The 15,185-nt window shown below is 44.5% G+C and overlaps 1 protein-coding gene across 1 annotated transcript in view; it reads right to left on the bottom strand.

The window, feature by feature from the left end:
- Window positions 1–709: 709 nt before the first annotated feature.
- Window positions 710–15,185, bottom strand: part of ELP5 (elongator acetyltransferase complex subunit 5) — a 16,617-nt gene continuing 2,141 nt past the window's right edge. Inside the window, exons 4-8 of the mRNA XM_080980072.1 lie at window positions 14,493–14,719; window positions 8,389–8,582; window positions 7,375–7,485; window positions 3,642–3,742; window positions 710–1,365 (exon numbers count right to left, since the gene is read on the bottom strand). Coding sequence (XP_080836198.1) covers window positions 1,257–1,365; window positions 3,642–3,742; window positions 7,375–7,485; window positions 8,389–8,582; window positions 14,493–14,719 — 742 coding nt within the window. The 3' untranslated portion in view covers window positions 710–1,256. The remainder of the gene's footprint in view (window positions 1,366–3,641; window positions 3,743–7,374; window positions 7,486–8,388; window positions 8,583–14,492; window positions 14,720–15,185) is intronic.

Below are 15,185 nucleotides of genomic sequence, written 5' to 3'. Positions count from 1 at the left end.
TTTTAAGAATATATCCTTCCACAATGGTTAACTGACATCTGTTTTTAACTTTTCAAGGTTTTACTGGATTGCTTTATGTTTTTATTGCTGCAAACCACTTTGATATCTTGTATACAGCGGGTGTTGGGACGCGGGTGGCGCTGTGGGTTAAATCACAGAGCCTAGGACTTGCCGATCAGAAGGTCGGCGGTTCGGATCCCCGCAACAGGGTCAGCTCCTGTTGCTTGGTCCCTGCTCCTGCTAACCTAGCAGTTCGAAAGCACGTCAAAGTGCAAGTAGATATATAGGTACCACTCCGGCGGGAAGGCAAACGGCGTTTCCGTGCGCTGCTCTGGTTCGCCAGAAGCGGCTTAGTCCTGCTGGCCACATGACCCGGAAACTGTACGCTGGCTCCCTCGGCCAGTAAAGCGAGATGAGCGCCGCAACCCCAGAGTCGGCCACGACTGGACCTAATGGTCAGGGGTCCCTTTACCTTTACTATACAGCGGTATACAAATAATTTTATAAAATGGAACATCCAAAACATTTCTAAAGTAAGGCTGCCATACGCCCTGGATTTCCCGGACATATCTAGGATTCGTCCGTCGGAAATAGTGTCTGCTTTCCGAAAATCGTTTTTAAAAGTCCGTGATAACACAGGTGGAAGGCAACCCATGCCGGAAGTGTCAATATTTTGGCAGATTTCCTATTATAAAGGAGCATAGCTTCATAACTTTGACAACACGCTAGGACAGAATTTATTTTTAGCTGTAAAAAAACCACAACACTGAATATTTGCCAAGCAAACTATTGTGTGAAAAATATTGAAATGGGTGTGATATGTCATTTTTTCCTTAAAAAAATATAAATAAATCACCAGTCCATGTCCGGTTTTTTAAAAGCTTCATTTGTTTATCCTCAAAAAACACACACATGTTCTTTCCACAGAATAACTTCCTGTGTTAACCCCCTCCTCTTTGCATATCCATAGCAGGATGGGGTCAGGATTGTGTCCATTTAGCATGTAAAAGAGATTGATTGTGGCAGCTCCTGCAGGAACATCCTGAAGTTTTCAGGGGCTTCTGTGTCTCTGCCCTTTCAGGGAGGATTCCTTCCTATTAGCTGTGCGCATCTATTCCCAAGGCGAGGGACGATTTCCCCTTCGTAGGTGGGTCCAAGGCGGATGTTCAAGTGGGAAGAAGCCAAGAGAAGCCATCCAAGATGGCGGCTTTCAATAAGGCACCGGAATGTTCCATTCGCAGCCGACGCCCCATCGCTCATACATCCAAGTCGTCGTCCGGGTCTTCTTCGTCTATGTCATCTGCAGCATCCGGCTCATAATAGATCTTGGCCTGGCTGGTCGGCGTCTGCAGAAGAGATGACTTCCTGCAACAGGGCGAGAAATGGGGGTTAGAGGCAGGGGGGAAATGCCGGTCAGAGAATAATAATAATAAATTTTATTTATATCTCGCCCTCCCCAGCCGAAGCCGGGCTCAGGGCAGCTAACAACAATAAAACAGTACAACACTCTAAAATCATTCATTATAAAATTAAGTCAAATCAGCCTTGCCCCCTGGGTGGTTTTGGACTACAACTCCCATCAGCCCCTGCCAGTGCAAAATTTTAAAAATTACATAAAGCATAAATCAGGGCACGAACGTCCAATCTCTAGTGCTGCCAAAATGTCCCTCTGGAAGACATCTGAAGGCAGCCCTGTTTAAGGTAAAGGGACCCCAACCATTAGGTCCAGTCGTGGCCGACTCTGGGGTTGCGGCGCTCATCTCGCTTTACTGGCCGAGGGAGCCAGCGTACAGCTTCCGGGACATGTGGCCAGCAGGACTAAGCCCCTTCTGGCGAACCAGAGCAGCGCACGGAAACGCCGTTTGCCTTCCCGCCGGAGCGGTACCTATTGATCTACTTGCACTTTGACGTGCTTTCGAACTGCTAAGTTGGCAGGAGCAGGGACTGAGCAATGGGAGCTCACCCCGCTGTGGGGATTCGAACCGCCGACCTTCTGATCGGCAAGTCCTAGGCTCTGTGGTTTAACCCACAGCGCCACCCGTGTCCCATGCAGCCCTGTTTATGGAAGCTTTTAATGTTTGATGCATTACTGTATTTTAATATTTTGTTGTAAGCTGCCCAGAGTGGCTGGGGAAGCCCAGCCAGTTGGGCGGGATATAAATAAATCATTATTATTATTATTATTATTATTAGGGAGTTACAGCCATAGGCATCCATTATTTTTTTTACAAAGAGTAAGGTCCCATCTGCACTATATGTTTAAAGCCGTGTCATACCATTTTAAACAGTCATGGCTTCCGCCCCAGGGAATCCTAGGAACTGTGTTTGGTCAAGGGTGCTGAGAGTTGCCAGGAAACCCTCCTGTTCTGTTCGGAGAGATGCAACTCACAGAGTGGTTTTAACAGTCTATCCCTCTTTCCCAGAGAATTCTGGGAAACTAGCTCTGAGAGGGGAAGTGGGGGGTCTCCTAACGTTAGACTACAACATTAAATACAGTTTTAAACAATTTCTCATCATCATCATCATCATCATCATCCTTTTTATTTGACCGTCAGTCAGAAAAAAGTACATTTTGTCAATACACAGTTAAAAACATCCAGGAAGATTTTAAAACTTTGCCAACACTAAAATGGGCTAAACAGATAGCCCCATAGTTAAACAATTTAGAATCACAGAAATAAGGCGGGTCATGAAAATATACACCTCAAGGGGGTCACAGAAGGCCTGTGCAAAGAAGAGCGCCCGGAAGCTTAATAGTGAAGTTGCCTGAAGCACCGCTGTGGGGAAGGAGTTCCACAACTTAGGAGCCACCACAGAGAAGGCCTTCTCATAGGCTGCTGTTCCCACTCCACAAACCTCTGAGAGTGATGGAATAACCAAGGGGGCTCTCTCCCCGAAAATCAGCACCCGAGAGGGACCGCAGGGAAGGAGGTGGCCTGTCAGGTATCGAGGCCCGAGTTCGAGTTCTGTAAGCTGTTTGCATTAAATACAGCCCAGATGCATCCAGCAGACTTGAAAAGCAAACACGCAGAGTACAATTCTATGTCTGGGTCATAGCTGTCAACTTACAAATTTGAAAATAAGGGACCAACAGTCTCAAAAATAAGGGATCAGCAGCCAAAATAAGGGATTTTCCAAGCACAGGTATGTTCGACTTCTGAGCCCCTCCGAGCCAAAGTTCCCACCGCGCAGCAACCCAGCAAAGGGGATGCAGCAAGGAAAACCACCGTCACCTCTTCGCTGGGAAGCGCTGAGCAAAGGCGAGTCCCCAGGCAACGCGGCTGATTTGATTGGCACAAGGCATGCAAGCTCCACCCCCCAGTCGTTCTTAGACTCCTTATTGGGTGAGCAACGCAGCCAAGCAACCCAGTTGGAGCCTCCCTCCTCCCTGGCCGGCAGGGAGGGAGGGAGAGGAGCTGCTTCCTTTGAAACCCGGGAAATTTAAGGGACATCATCAATAAGGGACAGCAGTGGGACACGGCGCTGGGATAAGGGACTGTCCCGCCAAATAAGGGACGGTTGACAGCTATGGTCTGGGTAGGCTTTTAATGTTTTTAATTGGGCTGTGAAAGCAAGACAAAGACACTTGGCAAATATTGACAACAATAAATTCACCTCACCCCCCCAATCAAAGGACTTACTTTTCGTCACTGAACTGATACGGGAGAGGGACGGACTCCTTGGCCCGGCGCTCAGCTTCCGACAGGCGCAGGTTAAAGGTCAAGTTGGCGGCTGGGTCGGCCTGAGAGGAGAAGAAGCCCAGTCAATACCAGCAGGAGGGGGAGATTTGACAGCAAAGCGATGGGACAGCTGCTATAAATCTCAGCCTTGGAACAGGTGAAATGGGTACAAATTTATTTATTTTTTTATATAAGATATTTATTAAAGTTTCAAAAATAAAAAAAAGAAGTTACAATAGTAATAATAAGAAAAAGAAAAAAAGAATAAAAGAATAAAAAAAGAAAGAAGAGAATACAAAATACAAAAAAGTAAAAACAATTAAAAACAAATCAGTCTTTCCATATCTTGTCTTTCATTCACTTGTTTCCCTGACCTCCTCACACCTCCCCTTTTTGCGTTCCAGTTCAGTAAGTTAATTCAGCAAATCCTTTCCCTCTTTGTTTTTATCTTAGTCCTTTGTCTTAATATGTAATAACTGTATATTCTCATCTGTTAGCAGTCCATTTTTACATACTCCTTGTAACATTGCTACTAAAACCCCCTTAGCTTCATTCCAACATCATTCTAACATTCATTAATTTTACAGTATTTCTGTAGATAGTCTTTAAATTTCTTCCAATCTTCTTCCACCGACTCTTCTCCCTGGTCTCGGATTCTGCCAGTCATTTCCGCCAGTTCCATATAGTCCATCACCTTCATCTGCCATTCTTCCAGGGTGGGTAGATCTTGTGTCTTCCAGTACTTTGCAATAAGAATTCTTGCTGCTGTTGTGGCATACATAAAGAAAATTCTATCCTTCTTTGGCACCAATTGGCCGACTATGCCCAGGAGAAAGGCCTCTGGTTTCTTCAGGAAGGTATATTTAAATACCTTTTTCATTTCATTATAGATCATCTCCCAGAAAGCCTTAATCCTTGGGCATGTCCACCAAAGGTGAAAGAATGTACCTTCAGTTTCTTTGCATTTCCAACATTTATTATCGGGCAAATGATAGATTTTTGCAAGCTTGACTGGTGTCATGTACCACCTGTATATCATTTTCATAATATTCTCTCTTAAGGCATTACATGCGGTGAACTTCATACCTGTGGTCTATAACTGTTCCCAGTCAGCCATCATAATGTTATGTCCAACATCTTGTGCCCATTTAATCATAACAGATTTCACTGTTTCATCTTGAGTATTCCATTTCAACAGCAAGTTATACATTCTTGGCAAATTCTTAACTTTAGGACCTAACAGTTATGTTTCCAGTTTTGATTTTTCCACCTGGAAGCCAATTTTCTGAAATGGGTACAAATTTAATGGGCAGGAGGCAGGATCCGGGTGGGCCTGAAACCCTAGTGCCTTGCGAGCCAAGATGGAGTTCTTGTTATTAAATATACCAAGAAAAAAGCACACCAAGAATTCAGGCCAATGTAGGTTTCAATAGTGGGAGTGGTCCCTACTGGCAAATCAATAGTCAACTGTAACAAAAACTAATCCATTCAAAAGTATGTTTTCTGGCAAGGATTACAGACTCAAATAGAGATGACAAACTCAAACTCATAAGGATATGTATATCCAATTATGGGTCAGAAACCAGTAAGTTCATGTTAGTCCACAGTCAGATTCGATATGAAGGTCTTAGTTTCAATCATTGAGCAGAAGTCAGAAGTCAATTATGGGTCAGAAACCAGGACAGGGCCCTGTTTCGATGTATTCACCTTCATCAGCTAATTTTTAAAGGGTCGTGTAAGTTTGAAGAATTCGTATAAATATAACCTGTTATTTTCTACGTTTCTCAGAGATAACAACTACGTGTGGGTGGATCACCATGTATCTTGAGCTTTTCTGTTATCTCTGAGAAACGTAGAAAATAACAGGATATATTTATATGAATTCTTCAAACTTACACGACCCTTTAAAAATTAGCTGATGAAGGTGAATACAGTGGTACTTCAGGTTACATACGCTTCAGGTTACAAACTCCGCTAACCCAGAAATAGTGCTTCAGGTTAAGAACTTTGCTTCAGGATAAGAACAGAAATTGTGCTCCGGCGGCGCGGCAGCAGTAGGAGGCCCCATTAGCTAAAGTGGTGCTTCAGGTTAAGAACAGTTTCAGGTTAAGTACGGACCTCTGGAACGAATTAAGTACTTAACCCGAGGTACCACTGTACATTGAAACAGGGCCCTGTCCTGATTTCTGATCCATAATTGGATATACATATCCTTGCGTTTGTAATCTCTGTATGAGTTTGTAATTTTTCCTGAAACTCCCAGCGCTCAGTTTCACTGGCCGGCCACGTATTCTAGCGTTACGAGAGGAGAAAAGCTTTGCCTGAAGCCCCAGTGAGTCACTGCCAATCAGTGTAGGCAATACTGAGCTAGACAGACCAAACGTCTGACTCAACTCAAGGCAGGTGCCTATGTTCCAAGCAAAGAAAGGAGGTTCTGGAGTCTGAGACCTGCATCTTGTTACTCCTTAAGGGCACTGGGTAGGATTTTTGATTTTCGAATTTTACTGTCATTCATGTTTTTATACTGTATTTTATGCTGTTTTTATAACTGTTTTAAATTTGTTGTTAGCCGCCCTGACCCCAGTTTTTGAACCGGGAAGGGCGGGGTATAAAAATAATTTATTATTATTATTATTGGAGCTCCAGCACCCAACGAGATTCCCGTCTCGTCTGCTGCCACCCCCACCTTACCATTCCTCCACTTGCAGACTCCCTGGCACAAACGGCCTACTCGCAAGCCCCAGAGCCCACAGAACTGGATGCTTAACTACCGTATTTTTCGCTCCATAAGACACACTTTTTTTCCTCTTAAAAAGTAAGGGGAAATGTCTGGGCGTCTTACGGAGCGAATGTGTGGTCCCTGGAGCCAAATTGCCAGAGTGCGGCACTCTCTTGGGCTGCTCTTTGGGGGGGGGGAGCCGCGCTCCTCTGCCGGCATCCTCGCCTTCCCCCTGCAGCCCCGGGAAGCTTTGCAGCAGCGGGAGGGCTGTGCGCCCATGCCCCGCGCTCCTGGGCTGCTGAATGGGGGTAGGGGGTGCTGCTCTGCCAGCAGCCTGCCCTTTCTCCTCAAGCTTTGGAGCAGCGGGCAGGCTGCTCCAAAGCGCTGAGAGAGGGGAGGAAGAGGACGGAGAGGAGGGGGACCAAGAAGCTGGGTTAAGGGAGACCAGTTATCGTAGGTTGCTGTGAGTCATGGTAGAGTCATGGTAGAGGGCAAAGGAGAGGGAGCAAGGAAGGGGAGAAATTGCAGACGTCACCGGAGGCGTTTGGGTGAAAGGGATGGAGAGGAGGAGGCTGGAAAAAGGGGCTTGCACGCGAAGATGGTATTTTACATGAAGACAGCGAAGAAAGTGATGTCAGTGATTGTGAGCAACTAAGCTTCATCAATTCTGACTCTAGCAGTGTTGAGTTCTTGGGGTTCACAGAAGACTAGAAGAGTACTCAAATCTTAAAGTCTCTCTTCATTCGTTAATGAAAGTGATGATGGTTCTTAATGCCACTGTTGACTGCTGTTCACTTTACATGGCTGTAATATGATTCTGATATACCGGTTGTTTATTAAATACAGTAGTTTAGGCAACATTTGATTCAGAATATTTTTTCCCTGTTTTCCTCCTCTAAAAACTAGGTGCGTCTTATGGTTGGGTGCGTCTTATGGAGCGAAAAATACGGTAAATAAGCAAGTAAGGTCACCTACCGTAGGCGAAGCTCTGCCATCCTCTGGGTGGCCCCCTTCGGAAACGCCGTCCCGTGGCACCTCGCCAAGGTGCTTCAGGAGAAAACCCGGAAGGAGCGTGAAGCGTTCTTTCTGGGAGGGAGCAAAAGAGGGGCGAGGGGTGTCAGGAGCAGGTCAGCACTAAATCACACCTAGTAAGGGAAGTTAACTCTTGGTGCAAGGAAACTGTGTATTCTCAGGAGGCAGGATTTACGCCTTATCAGGTGCGGGTGTGGTTGCTCGAGAGTAAACAGGCAGGACTCCGACCTGTCTTTTCCAGGCTTTATTCTTGGTGCAAGGGACGCAGGTGGCGCTGCGGGTTAAACCACAGAGCCTAGGACTGGCTGATCAGAAGGTTGGCGGTTCGAATCCCCGTAACGGGGTGAGCTCCTGTTGCTCGGTCCCGGCTCCTGCCAAGCTAGCAGTTCGAAAGCATGTCAAAGTGCAAGTAGATCAATAGGCACCGCTTCGGCGGGAAGGTAAACGGCGTTTCCGTGCGCTGCTCTGGTTCGCCAGAAGCGGCTTAGTCCTGCTGGCCACATGACCCAGAAGCTGTACGCCGGCTCCCTCGGCCAGTAAAGCGAGATGAGCGCCGCAACCCCAGAGTCGGTCACGACTGGACCTAATGGTCAGGGGTCCCTTTACCTTTACCTATTCTTGGTGCAAACTATTTACAGTGCAGAGCATCATAAGTTCATGTCTGGCTCAATCGCTAGCAGAATCTGGGAGTGGCCGGTTTTTGTACCTCCCCCAGCATAAAAGTGTGTTGAGGCTCTCCCTAGCATCCCCTGGTCCCTGCACCTCTTCTTCACTGGAGGAGGGGCTTTCCTCCTCGCCGGGGGAGGAACTGCTTCGCAAGATTTTCAGAGGCTCCCTGTAACACATTTCCCCTCTATCTCTCACCTCTCCGCCGATGGCAGTTCCCCGACACGCCTGCTACGCCGCCCACTCCCCAGGCACATTCCGCCTCCCCGTCTGACACCCGGCCAGCCTCACCTTCCGCAGCACTTTGCCACCTTTCTTCCTGTGCAAGGTGACAGCGACTCGGGGAGCCTCGTCCCCCTGGCACACGTTCCATGGCGCCAGCTCCAGAGCCACCATAACGCGAGCCAAGGCATGCAAGGCTTCTAGTTGTCCAAGATGGTGCAAGTCCCCATGGACGAGGGTCACCAGCCGGGCAATTTTCAGACCTGCAGAAGATCAGGAAACGTTGGGAAAGCCATGAGACCCGTCACGTCAGCACAACAGCCTTTTTTTTCTTGTTAATATATTTTTATTAAAGATTTCTTAGTTTACAAAAATACACGCGTTGTCTCTTTTTTCAAGTTGCGTTTTCTACAAATCAGTTTCATTTCTTGCGAGACATTGGTGTTAGATACAGTGTTAGACAGGGGTCAGCAAAAATTTTCAGCAGGGGGCCGGTCCACTGTCCCTCAGACCTTGTGGGGGGCCGGACTATATTTTGAAGGGGGGCGGGAATGAACGAATTCCTATGCCCCACAAATAACACAGAGATGCGTTTTAAATAAAAGCACACATTCTACTCATGTTAAAACACCAAGCAGGCCCCACAAATAACCCAGAGATGCATTTTGAATAAAAGGACACATTCTACTCATGTAGAAGCACGCTGATTCCCGAACCGTCTGTAGGCTGGATTTAGAAGGCGATTGGGCCAGATCCGGCCCCCGGGCCTTAGTTTGCCTACCCATTGGTTAGGAAGAAAAGAGGGGGAGGGGGAATGGTGAGTAGGGTGGGGTCAGGTAGTTATGCTTCTATTCATCTACTTAGTGTATGTGTGGGGTTTTGTGTCAGCACTACTTGTGTGGGTTCTCTTGCTATCCGCTTGTTGTATTTCCTTGGTGGTGAGAGAGGTTGGGGGTGGCTTAGGGTGTGGTTGCTTGTCTCTGCTTGGCTGTAGTGAGATTTGTTTTTGTGTGAGAAGGGGGTCTGTGTGTGTGTGTGTGTATTTTTGAATTGGGTTAGCTAGATTGATTTGTATGTTGTCGGTGGATTCTTGTTGTTGTCTTGTTGGGCTGTGTATGTGATAAAGGGGAACCATACCGGGGTGAAGGCGTCTTCTTCTATTTGCCCCCGTGTCAGTTTCAGTTTATTCATAGCTGTCAACTTTTCACTTTTCTTGCAACGGATCCTATTCAGAATAAGGGAATTTCCCTTTAAAAAAGGGAAAAGTTGACAGCTATGGTTTATTGGTTAGCTTTTTTCTAATAAGGCTGTTTCCCGTACTATTTGGTACCATTGGTCCAGCTTACTCCTGACTAGTCTCTCCAGTCTCTGGCTATGATGTTTCTGGCTGCTGAGAGTAGGTGGGTTACTAGCGCTTTATGATGTGAGTGGGCGTTATTATCTTGGGAGATGCTTAGCAGAGGTCTTTGACTCCCCCAAAGACCTCAGCGATCAGGCAGGGATATAAGGGAGCAGGCTGTGCAACAACAGCAGCAAGAATACTCATCGCGAAGTATTGGAGACAAAAGACTTTTGAATCAGCAGATAAATGTGGTAAGCTTCTGGCTTGGCAACTGAAGAAAAGACAGAAACTAAATACAGTTACAAGCCTAGAAGTGGATGGAAAGAATATTTCTAAACCTAACGAGATAAGAAACTGTTTTTTGAGTTATTTTAAAAAGCTATATTCACAAGGGCCGCAGAAGGAGGAAGATATAGATGAATTCCTTAAAAAGTATGGACTACAAAAAATCTCCTACCAAAGTAAGGTGGATCTAAACCAGAGAATAACAGATCAAGAGATAGAGAGTGCCATTCAAAATATGCAACTGGGCAAATCTCCAGGACCAGATGGACTGACTTCCAGATACTATAAAGCTTTGAAGGAGTGGTTGGTACAACCATTAAAGGAAGTCTGTAATGAGATCTTGGAGGGGAAAAGGGCACCAGAATCGTGGAAAGAAGCGTATATTACACTCATACCAAAGACAGAGACTGAAAAGACTCAACTTAAGAACTACCGCCCAATATCATTACTTAATGTGGATTATAAAATTTTTGCAGACATTCTGGCAAAAAGACTGAAAAAAGTGTTGATGGAGAAGATTCATAAGGACCAAGCAGGCTTTCTCCCAAAAAGGCATTTATCAGATAATGTGAGGAACATAATAGACATTCTGGAATTATTAGAGGTGAATATAAACACTAAAGCAGTTCTGATCTTTGTGGATGCGGAGAAAGCCTTTGACAATATTTCTTGGAGTTTTATGAAAAAGAATCTTCATGGGATGGGGGTAGGCCAAGGATTTGAGAATGGTATGGGTGCCGTATACGCTGAACAAAAGGCTAAGTTGATTGTAAATAATGTGATAACTGAAGAATTTAAAATAGAAAAAGGGACACGACAGGGGTGCCCAATTTCCCCTTTACTTTTTATTTCTGTTCTGGAGGTGTTGCTTAATATGATTAGAGATGACCAGCAGGTTAAAGGTGTACAGGTCGGAGCCAAACATTACAAGTTAAGGGCCTTTGCAGATGATTTAGTACTTACTTTACAAGAGCCAGACACTAGTACAAAGAGGGTGTTGGAGCTAATTCAAGAATTTGGACAGGTGGCCGGATTTAAATTGAATAAACAAAAGACTAAAGTTTTGGAAAAAAATTTGACAGTCATGGAAAGGGAGAAGTTCCAGAATGAAACAGGTTTGACAGTGGTAAAGAAGGTGAAATACCTAGGGGTCTATTTGACATCTAAGAATTCGAACTTGTATAAAGACAATTATGAAAAATGTTGGTCGGAAATTAAAAAAGATCTAGAAATATGGTCAAATTTGAGATTGTCAATGTTAGGCCGAATTGCAGCTATTAAGATGAATGTATTGCCTAGAATGTTATTTTTGTTCCAAACATTACAAATTCTGGACAAGATAGATTGTTTCAAGAGGTGGCAGAAGGATATATCGAAATTTGTCTGGCAGGGCAAAAAGCCCAGAATAAAATTTAAAATACTGACGGATGCAAAAGAAAGAGGGGGGTTTGCCCTGCCGGACTTAAAACTGTATTATGAAGCAGCAGCATTTTGCTGGCTGAAAGAATGGATGCTCCTCGAGAATACAGATATCTTGGACTTAGAAGGTTTTAATAATACATTTGGTTGGCATGCATATTTATGGTATGATAAAATTAAGGTGCATAAGGCCTTTAAAAATCATATTGTCAGGAAAGCATTATATAACGTTTGGATAAGATATAAAGATTTGTTGGAAAGTAAAACCCCTAGATGGTTGTCACCTTTAGAGGCTACAGCGCTGAAAAAGCTTAATATGGAAGCTGAATGGCTAAAGTATTGGGAAATTTTGGAACAAGATGGAGATAAATTGAAGTTACAGAGTTATGAGAAATTGAAACCCAAGGTTCGAGATTGGCTCCATTATTATCAAATAATGGAGGTACATAAACAAGACAGGAAAATTGGATTCCAGGTGGAGAAATCAAAATTAGAAATCGAACTGTTAGAACCCAATACTAAGAATTTGTCAAAAATGTATAATCTGCTGCTGAAATGGAATACACAAGATGAAATAGTTAAATCAGCTATGATTAAGTGGGCACAGGACATTGGTCATAACATTATGTTTGCTGACTGGGAATGGTTGTGGAACACTGGTATAAAATTTACGGCATGTAATGCCTTAAAGGAAAATATTATGAAAATGATCTATAGGTGGTACATGACCCCAGTCAAGCTAGCAAAAATTTATCATTTGCCTGATAATAAGTGTTGGAAGTGTAAAGAAACGGAAGGTACTTTTTATCATCTTTGGTGGACGTGCCCGAAGATTAAGGCTTTCTGGGAAATGATATATAATGAAATGAAAAAGGTACTTAAATGTACTTTTCCTAAGAAACCAGAGGCCTTTCTCTTGGGCATTGTCGGCCAATTGGTGTCAAAGAAAGATAGAAATTTCTTTATGTATGCTACGACAGCAGCAAGAATACTCATCGCAAAGTATTGGAAGACAGAAGAATTACCCACCTTGGAAGAGTGGCAGATGAAGGTAATAGACTATATGACACTGGCTGAGATGACTGGCAGAATCCGTGAGCAGGGGAAAGAGACGGCGGAAGAAGATTGGAAGAAATTTAAAATTTACCTTAAGAACTATTATAAAATTGAGGAATGTTAAAATGTCGAGGTTTGGAGAAAGAAAAGGAGATTACAGTGACATAAGATTAAGTTGAAGAAAAGAATAAGAAAAAATATATTTGATAAAATTAATTAGAATTTGCTGAAATAAATTTTGGAAATTGGGATGTAGGAAGGGGAGGTTTGGGGGAGTCCGAGAAGAGAGGGATATGAAAAAAAGGTTATGAAATTTTACATGTTTGTATGTCTTTTTTTTATCTGTTTGTATTGTTTAAAATCATTCTGTAAAACCAATAAAAAATTTTTACGAAGTATTGGAAGACACAAGATTTACCCACCCGGGAAGAATGGCAGATGAAGTTGATGGACTATATGGAACTGGCGGAAATGACTGGCAGAATCCGAGACCAGGGAGAAGAGTCGGTGGAAGAAGATTGGAAAAAGTTTAAAGACTATTTATAGAAATATTGTAAAATTAATGAATGTTAGAAGGATGCTGGAAAGAAGCTATATGACTTTAGCAGAAATGTTATAAAGAATTAAGTATGAATAGATTGACAATGGGTAAAGGTGCAAAACTTAAGGTTAAATTGCGTTAAGATAAATTATGGAACTAAATTTGAGAAAGAGGGAAAGGATTTGCTGGAATAATTAATTGAACTAGAATACAAAAAAAGGAGGTGTGAGGAAGTCGAGGAAATAAGCAAATGAAAGATAAGGATATGAAAATACGGGGTTTTTTTGTTTTTTCTTTTTTCTTCTATTTTTTTAAAGGTTTGTGTTTTTTAAATGTTTCTTTTTTTTAATGTTTTGATGTACTGTTGTTGTTTTGTTTTATTGTATTTTCTTTTGTTTTTGAGGTTTTGTAACTGTTCACTGCTTGCTGTTCTTTTTTTTGTAATTCTTAAACTCTAATAAATAGTCCAGCATCCTGTTCTCACAGTGGCCAGTCGCGTGCCCATTATGGAAAACCTGCAAGCAGGATTCGAACACAGGAGCAGCCCTCTCCCCTCTTGTGGTTTCCAGCAATTGGAATTCGGGGCGTTGACTGTGGAGGCAGAACACAGCCGTCACGGCTAGTAAGGTTTGACAGCCCCCTCTGCCATGAATCTGCTCAACCCTCTTTTAAAGCTACCCTAGGCTTCCTAGGGTATATAAGGGTGGTATAAGGCACACGGGTGGCGCTGTGGGTTAAACCACAGAGCCTAGGACTTGCCAATCAGAAAGTCGGCAGTTCGAATCCCCGCAACGGGGTCCCTGCTCCTGCCAACCTAGCAGTTCGAAAGCACATCAAAGTGCAAGTAGATAAATAGGTACCGCTCCGGCAGGAAGGTAAACGGCGTTTACGCTCTGGTTCGCCAGAAGCGGCTTATTCATGCTGGCCACATGACCCAGAAGCGAGATGAGCGCCGCAACCCCAGAGTCAGCCACGACTGGACCTAATGGTCCTAATGGACCTAATTTACCTTTACCTTTAGGCTTCCTTGATGCCGACAAAGGTCGGTATAGTTAAAGCTCTGGTTTTCCCAGTAGTGATGTATGGAAGTGAGAGATGGACCATAAAGAAGGCTGATTGCCGAAGAATGGATGCTTTTGAATTCTGGTGCTGGAGGAGACTCTTGAGAGTCCCATGGACTGCAAGAAGATCCAACCTCTCCATTCTGAAGGAAATCAGCCCTGAGTGCTCACTGGAAGGACGGATCCTGAAGCTGAGGCTCCAAGACTTTGGCCTCCTCATGAGAAGAAAAGACTCCCTGGAAAAGACCCTGATGCTGGGAAAGATGGAGGGCACAAGGAGAAGGGGACGACAGAGGATGAGATGGTGGGACAGTGTTCTCGAAGCTACCAGCATGAGTTTGACCAAACTGCGGGAGGCAGTGGAAGACAGGAGGGCCTGGCATGCTCTGGTCCAGGGGGCCACGAAAAGGCGGACACGACTAAATGACTAAACAACAAGGCTTCCCTGAAAACATCCCCCCTCTCTCACCAGCAGCCTTTGCTCTCCTAGGCAGCTGCAGAAGGACCTGGCAGACGCCGGCAAACGGCAAACGGAGAAGCAGCCAGCTCAGCGAATCCAGCACGACCGTGGCAGGGCCTGGAGACCCTGGAGTCAAGCGAGCCACCAATTCCGAGGCAGAGAAGTCTCCCAGGGTGAAGCCACGGGGCTCCTCAGCCCAGCCCAGGGGATCCTGGAAGGCATCGTGGAACCGTATCCTTGGATAAAACAGGTAATATTAATAATAATAATAATCACCACCAATGGGCCAGATTAAGGCAGGACTACCTCTAGAGGAGAAAGAAAATCCAGTGTTTCCCAAACTCAGTTTTCCAGTTGTTTTTGGACTACAACTCCCATCATCCCTAGCTGGCAAGACCAGTGGTCAGGCATGATGGGAACTGTAGTCCGAAAACAACTGGAGAACCTAGTTTGGGAAACGCTGGTTCAAATCTATTTACCGAAGTTTCTAAGCATTCAAGAGAAAATACCTTTAAAAATTTAATTTTTATTTGGTCATGCATTTCTAACGAGAGCATCTACCTCTGTCTGTACGATAAATCTGTTTAATAATTAAATCTCTTGTTTATTTCATTACAGTGGTACCTCAGGATGTGAACGGGGGTCCGTTCTGGAGCCCCGTTCGCATCCTGAAGCAAACACAACCCCAAATTGTGCGTGTGC

This window comes from Podarcis pityusensis (assembly GCF_964106645.2).
Source record: "Podarcis pityusensis genome assembly, chromosome: 13".
Classification (NCBI taxonomy): domain Eukaryota; kingdom Metazoa; phylum Chordata; class Lepidosauria; order Squamata; family Lacertidae; genus Podarcis; species Podarcis pityusensis.
This window is presented reverse-complemented; position numbering and strand designations above follow the sequence as displayed.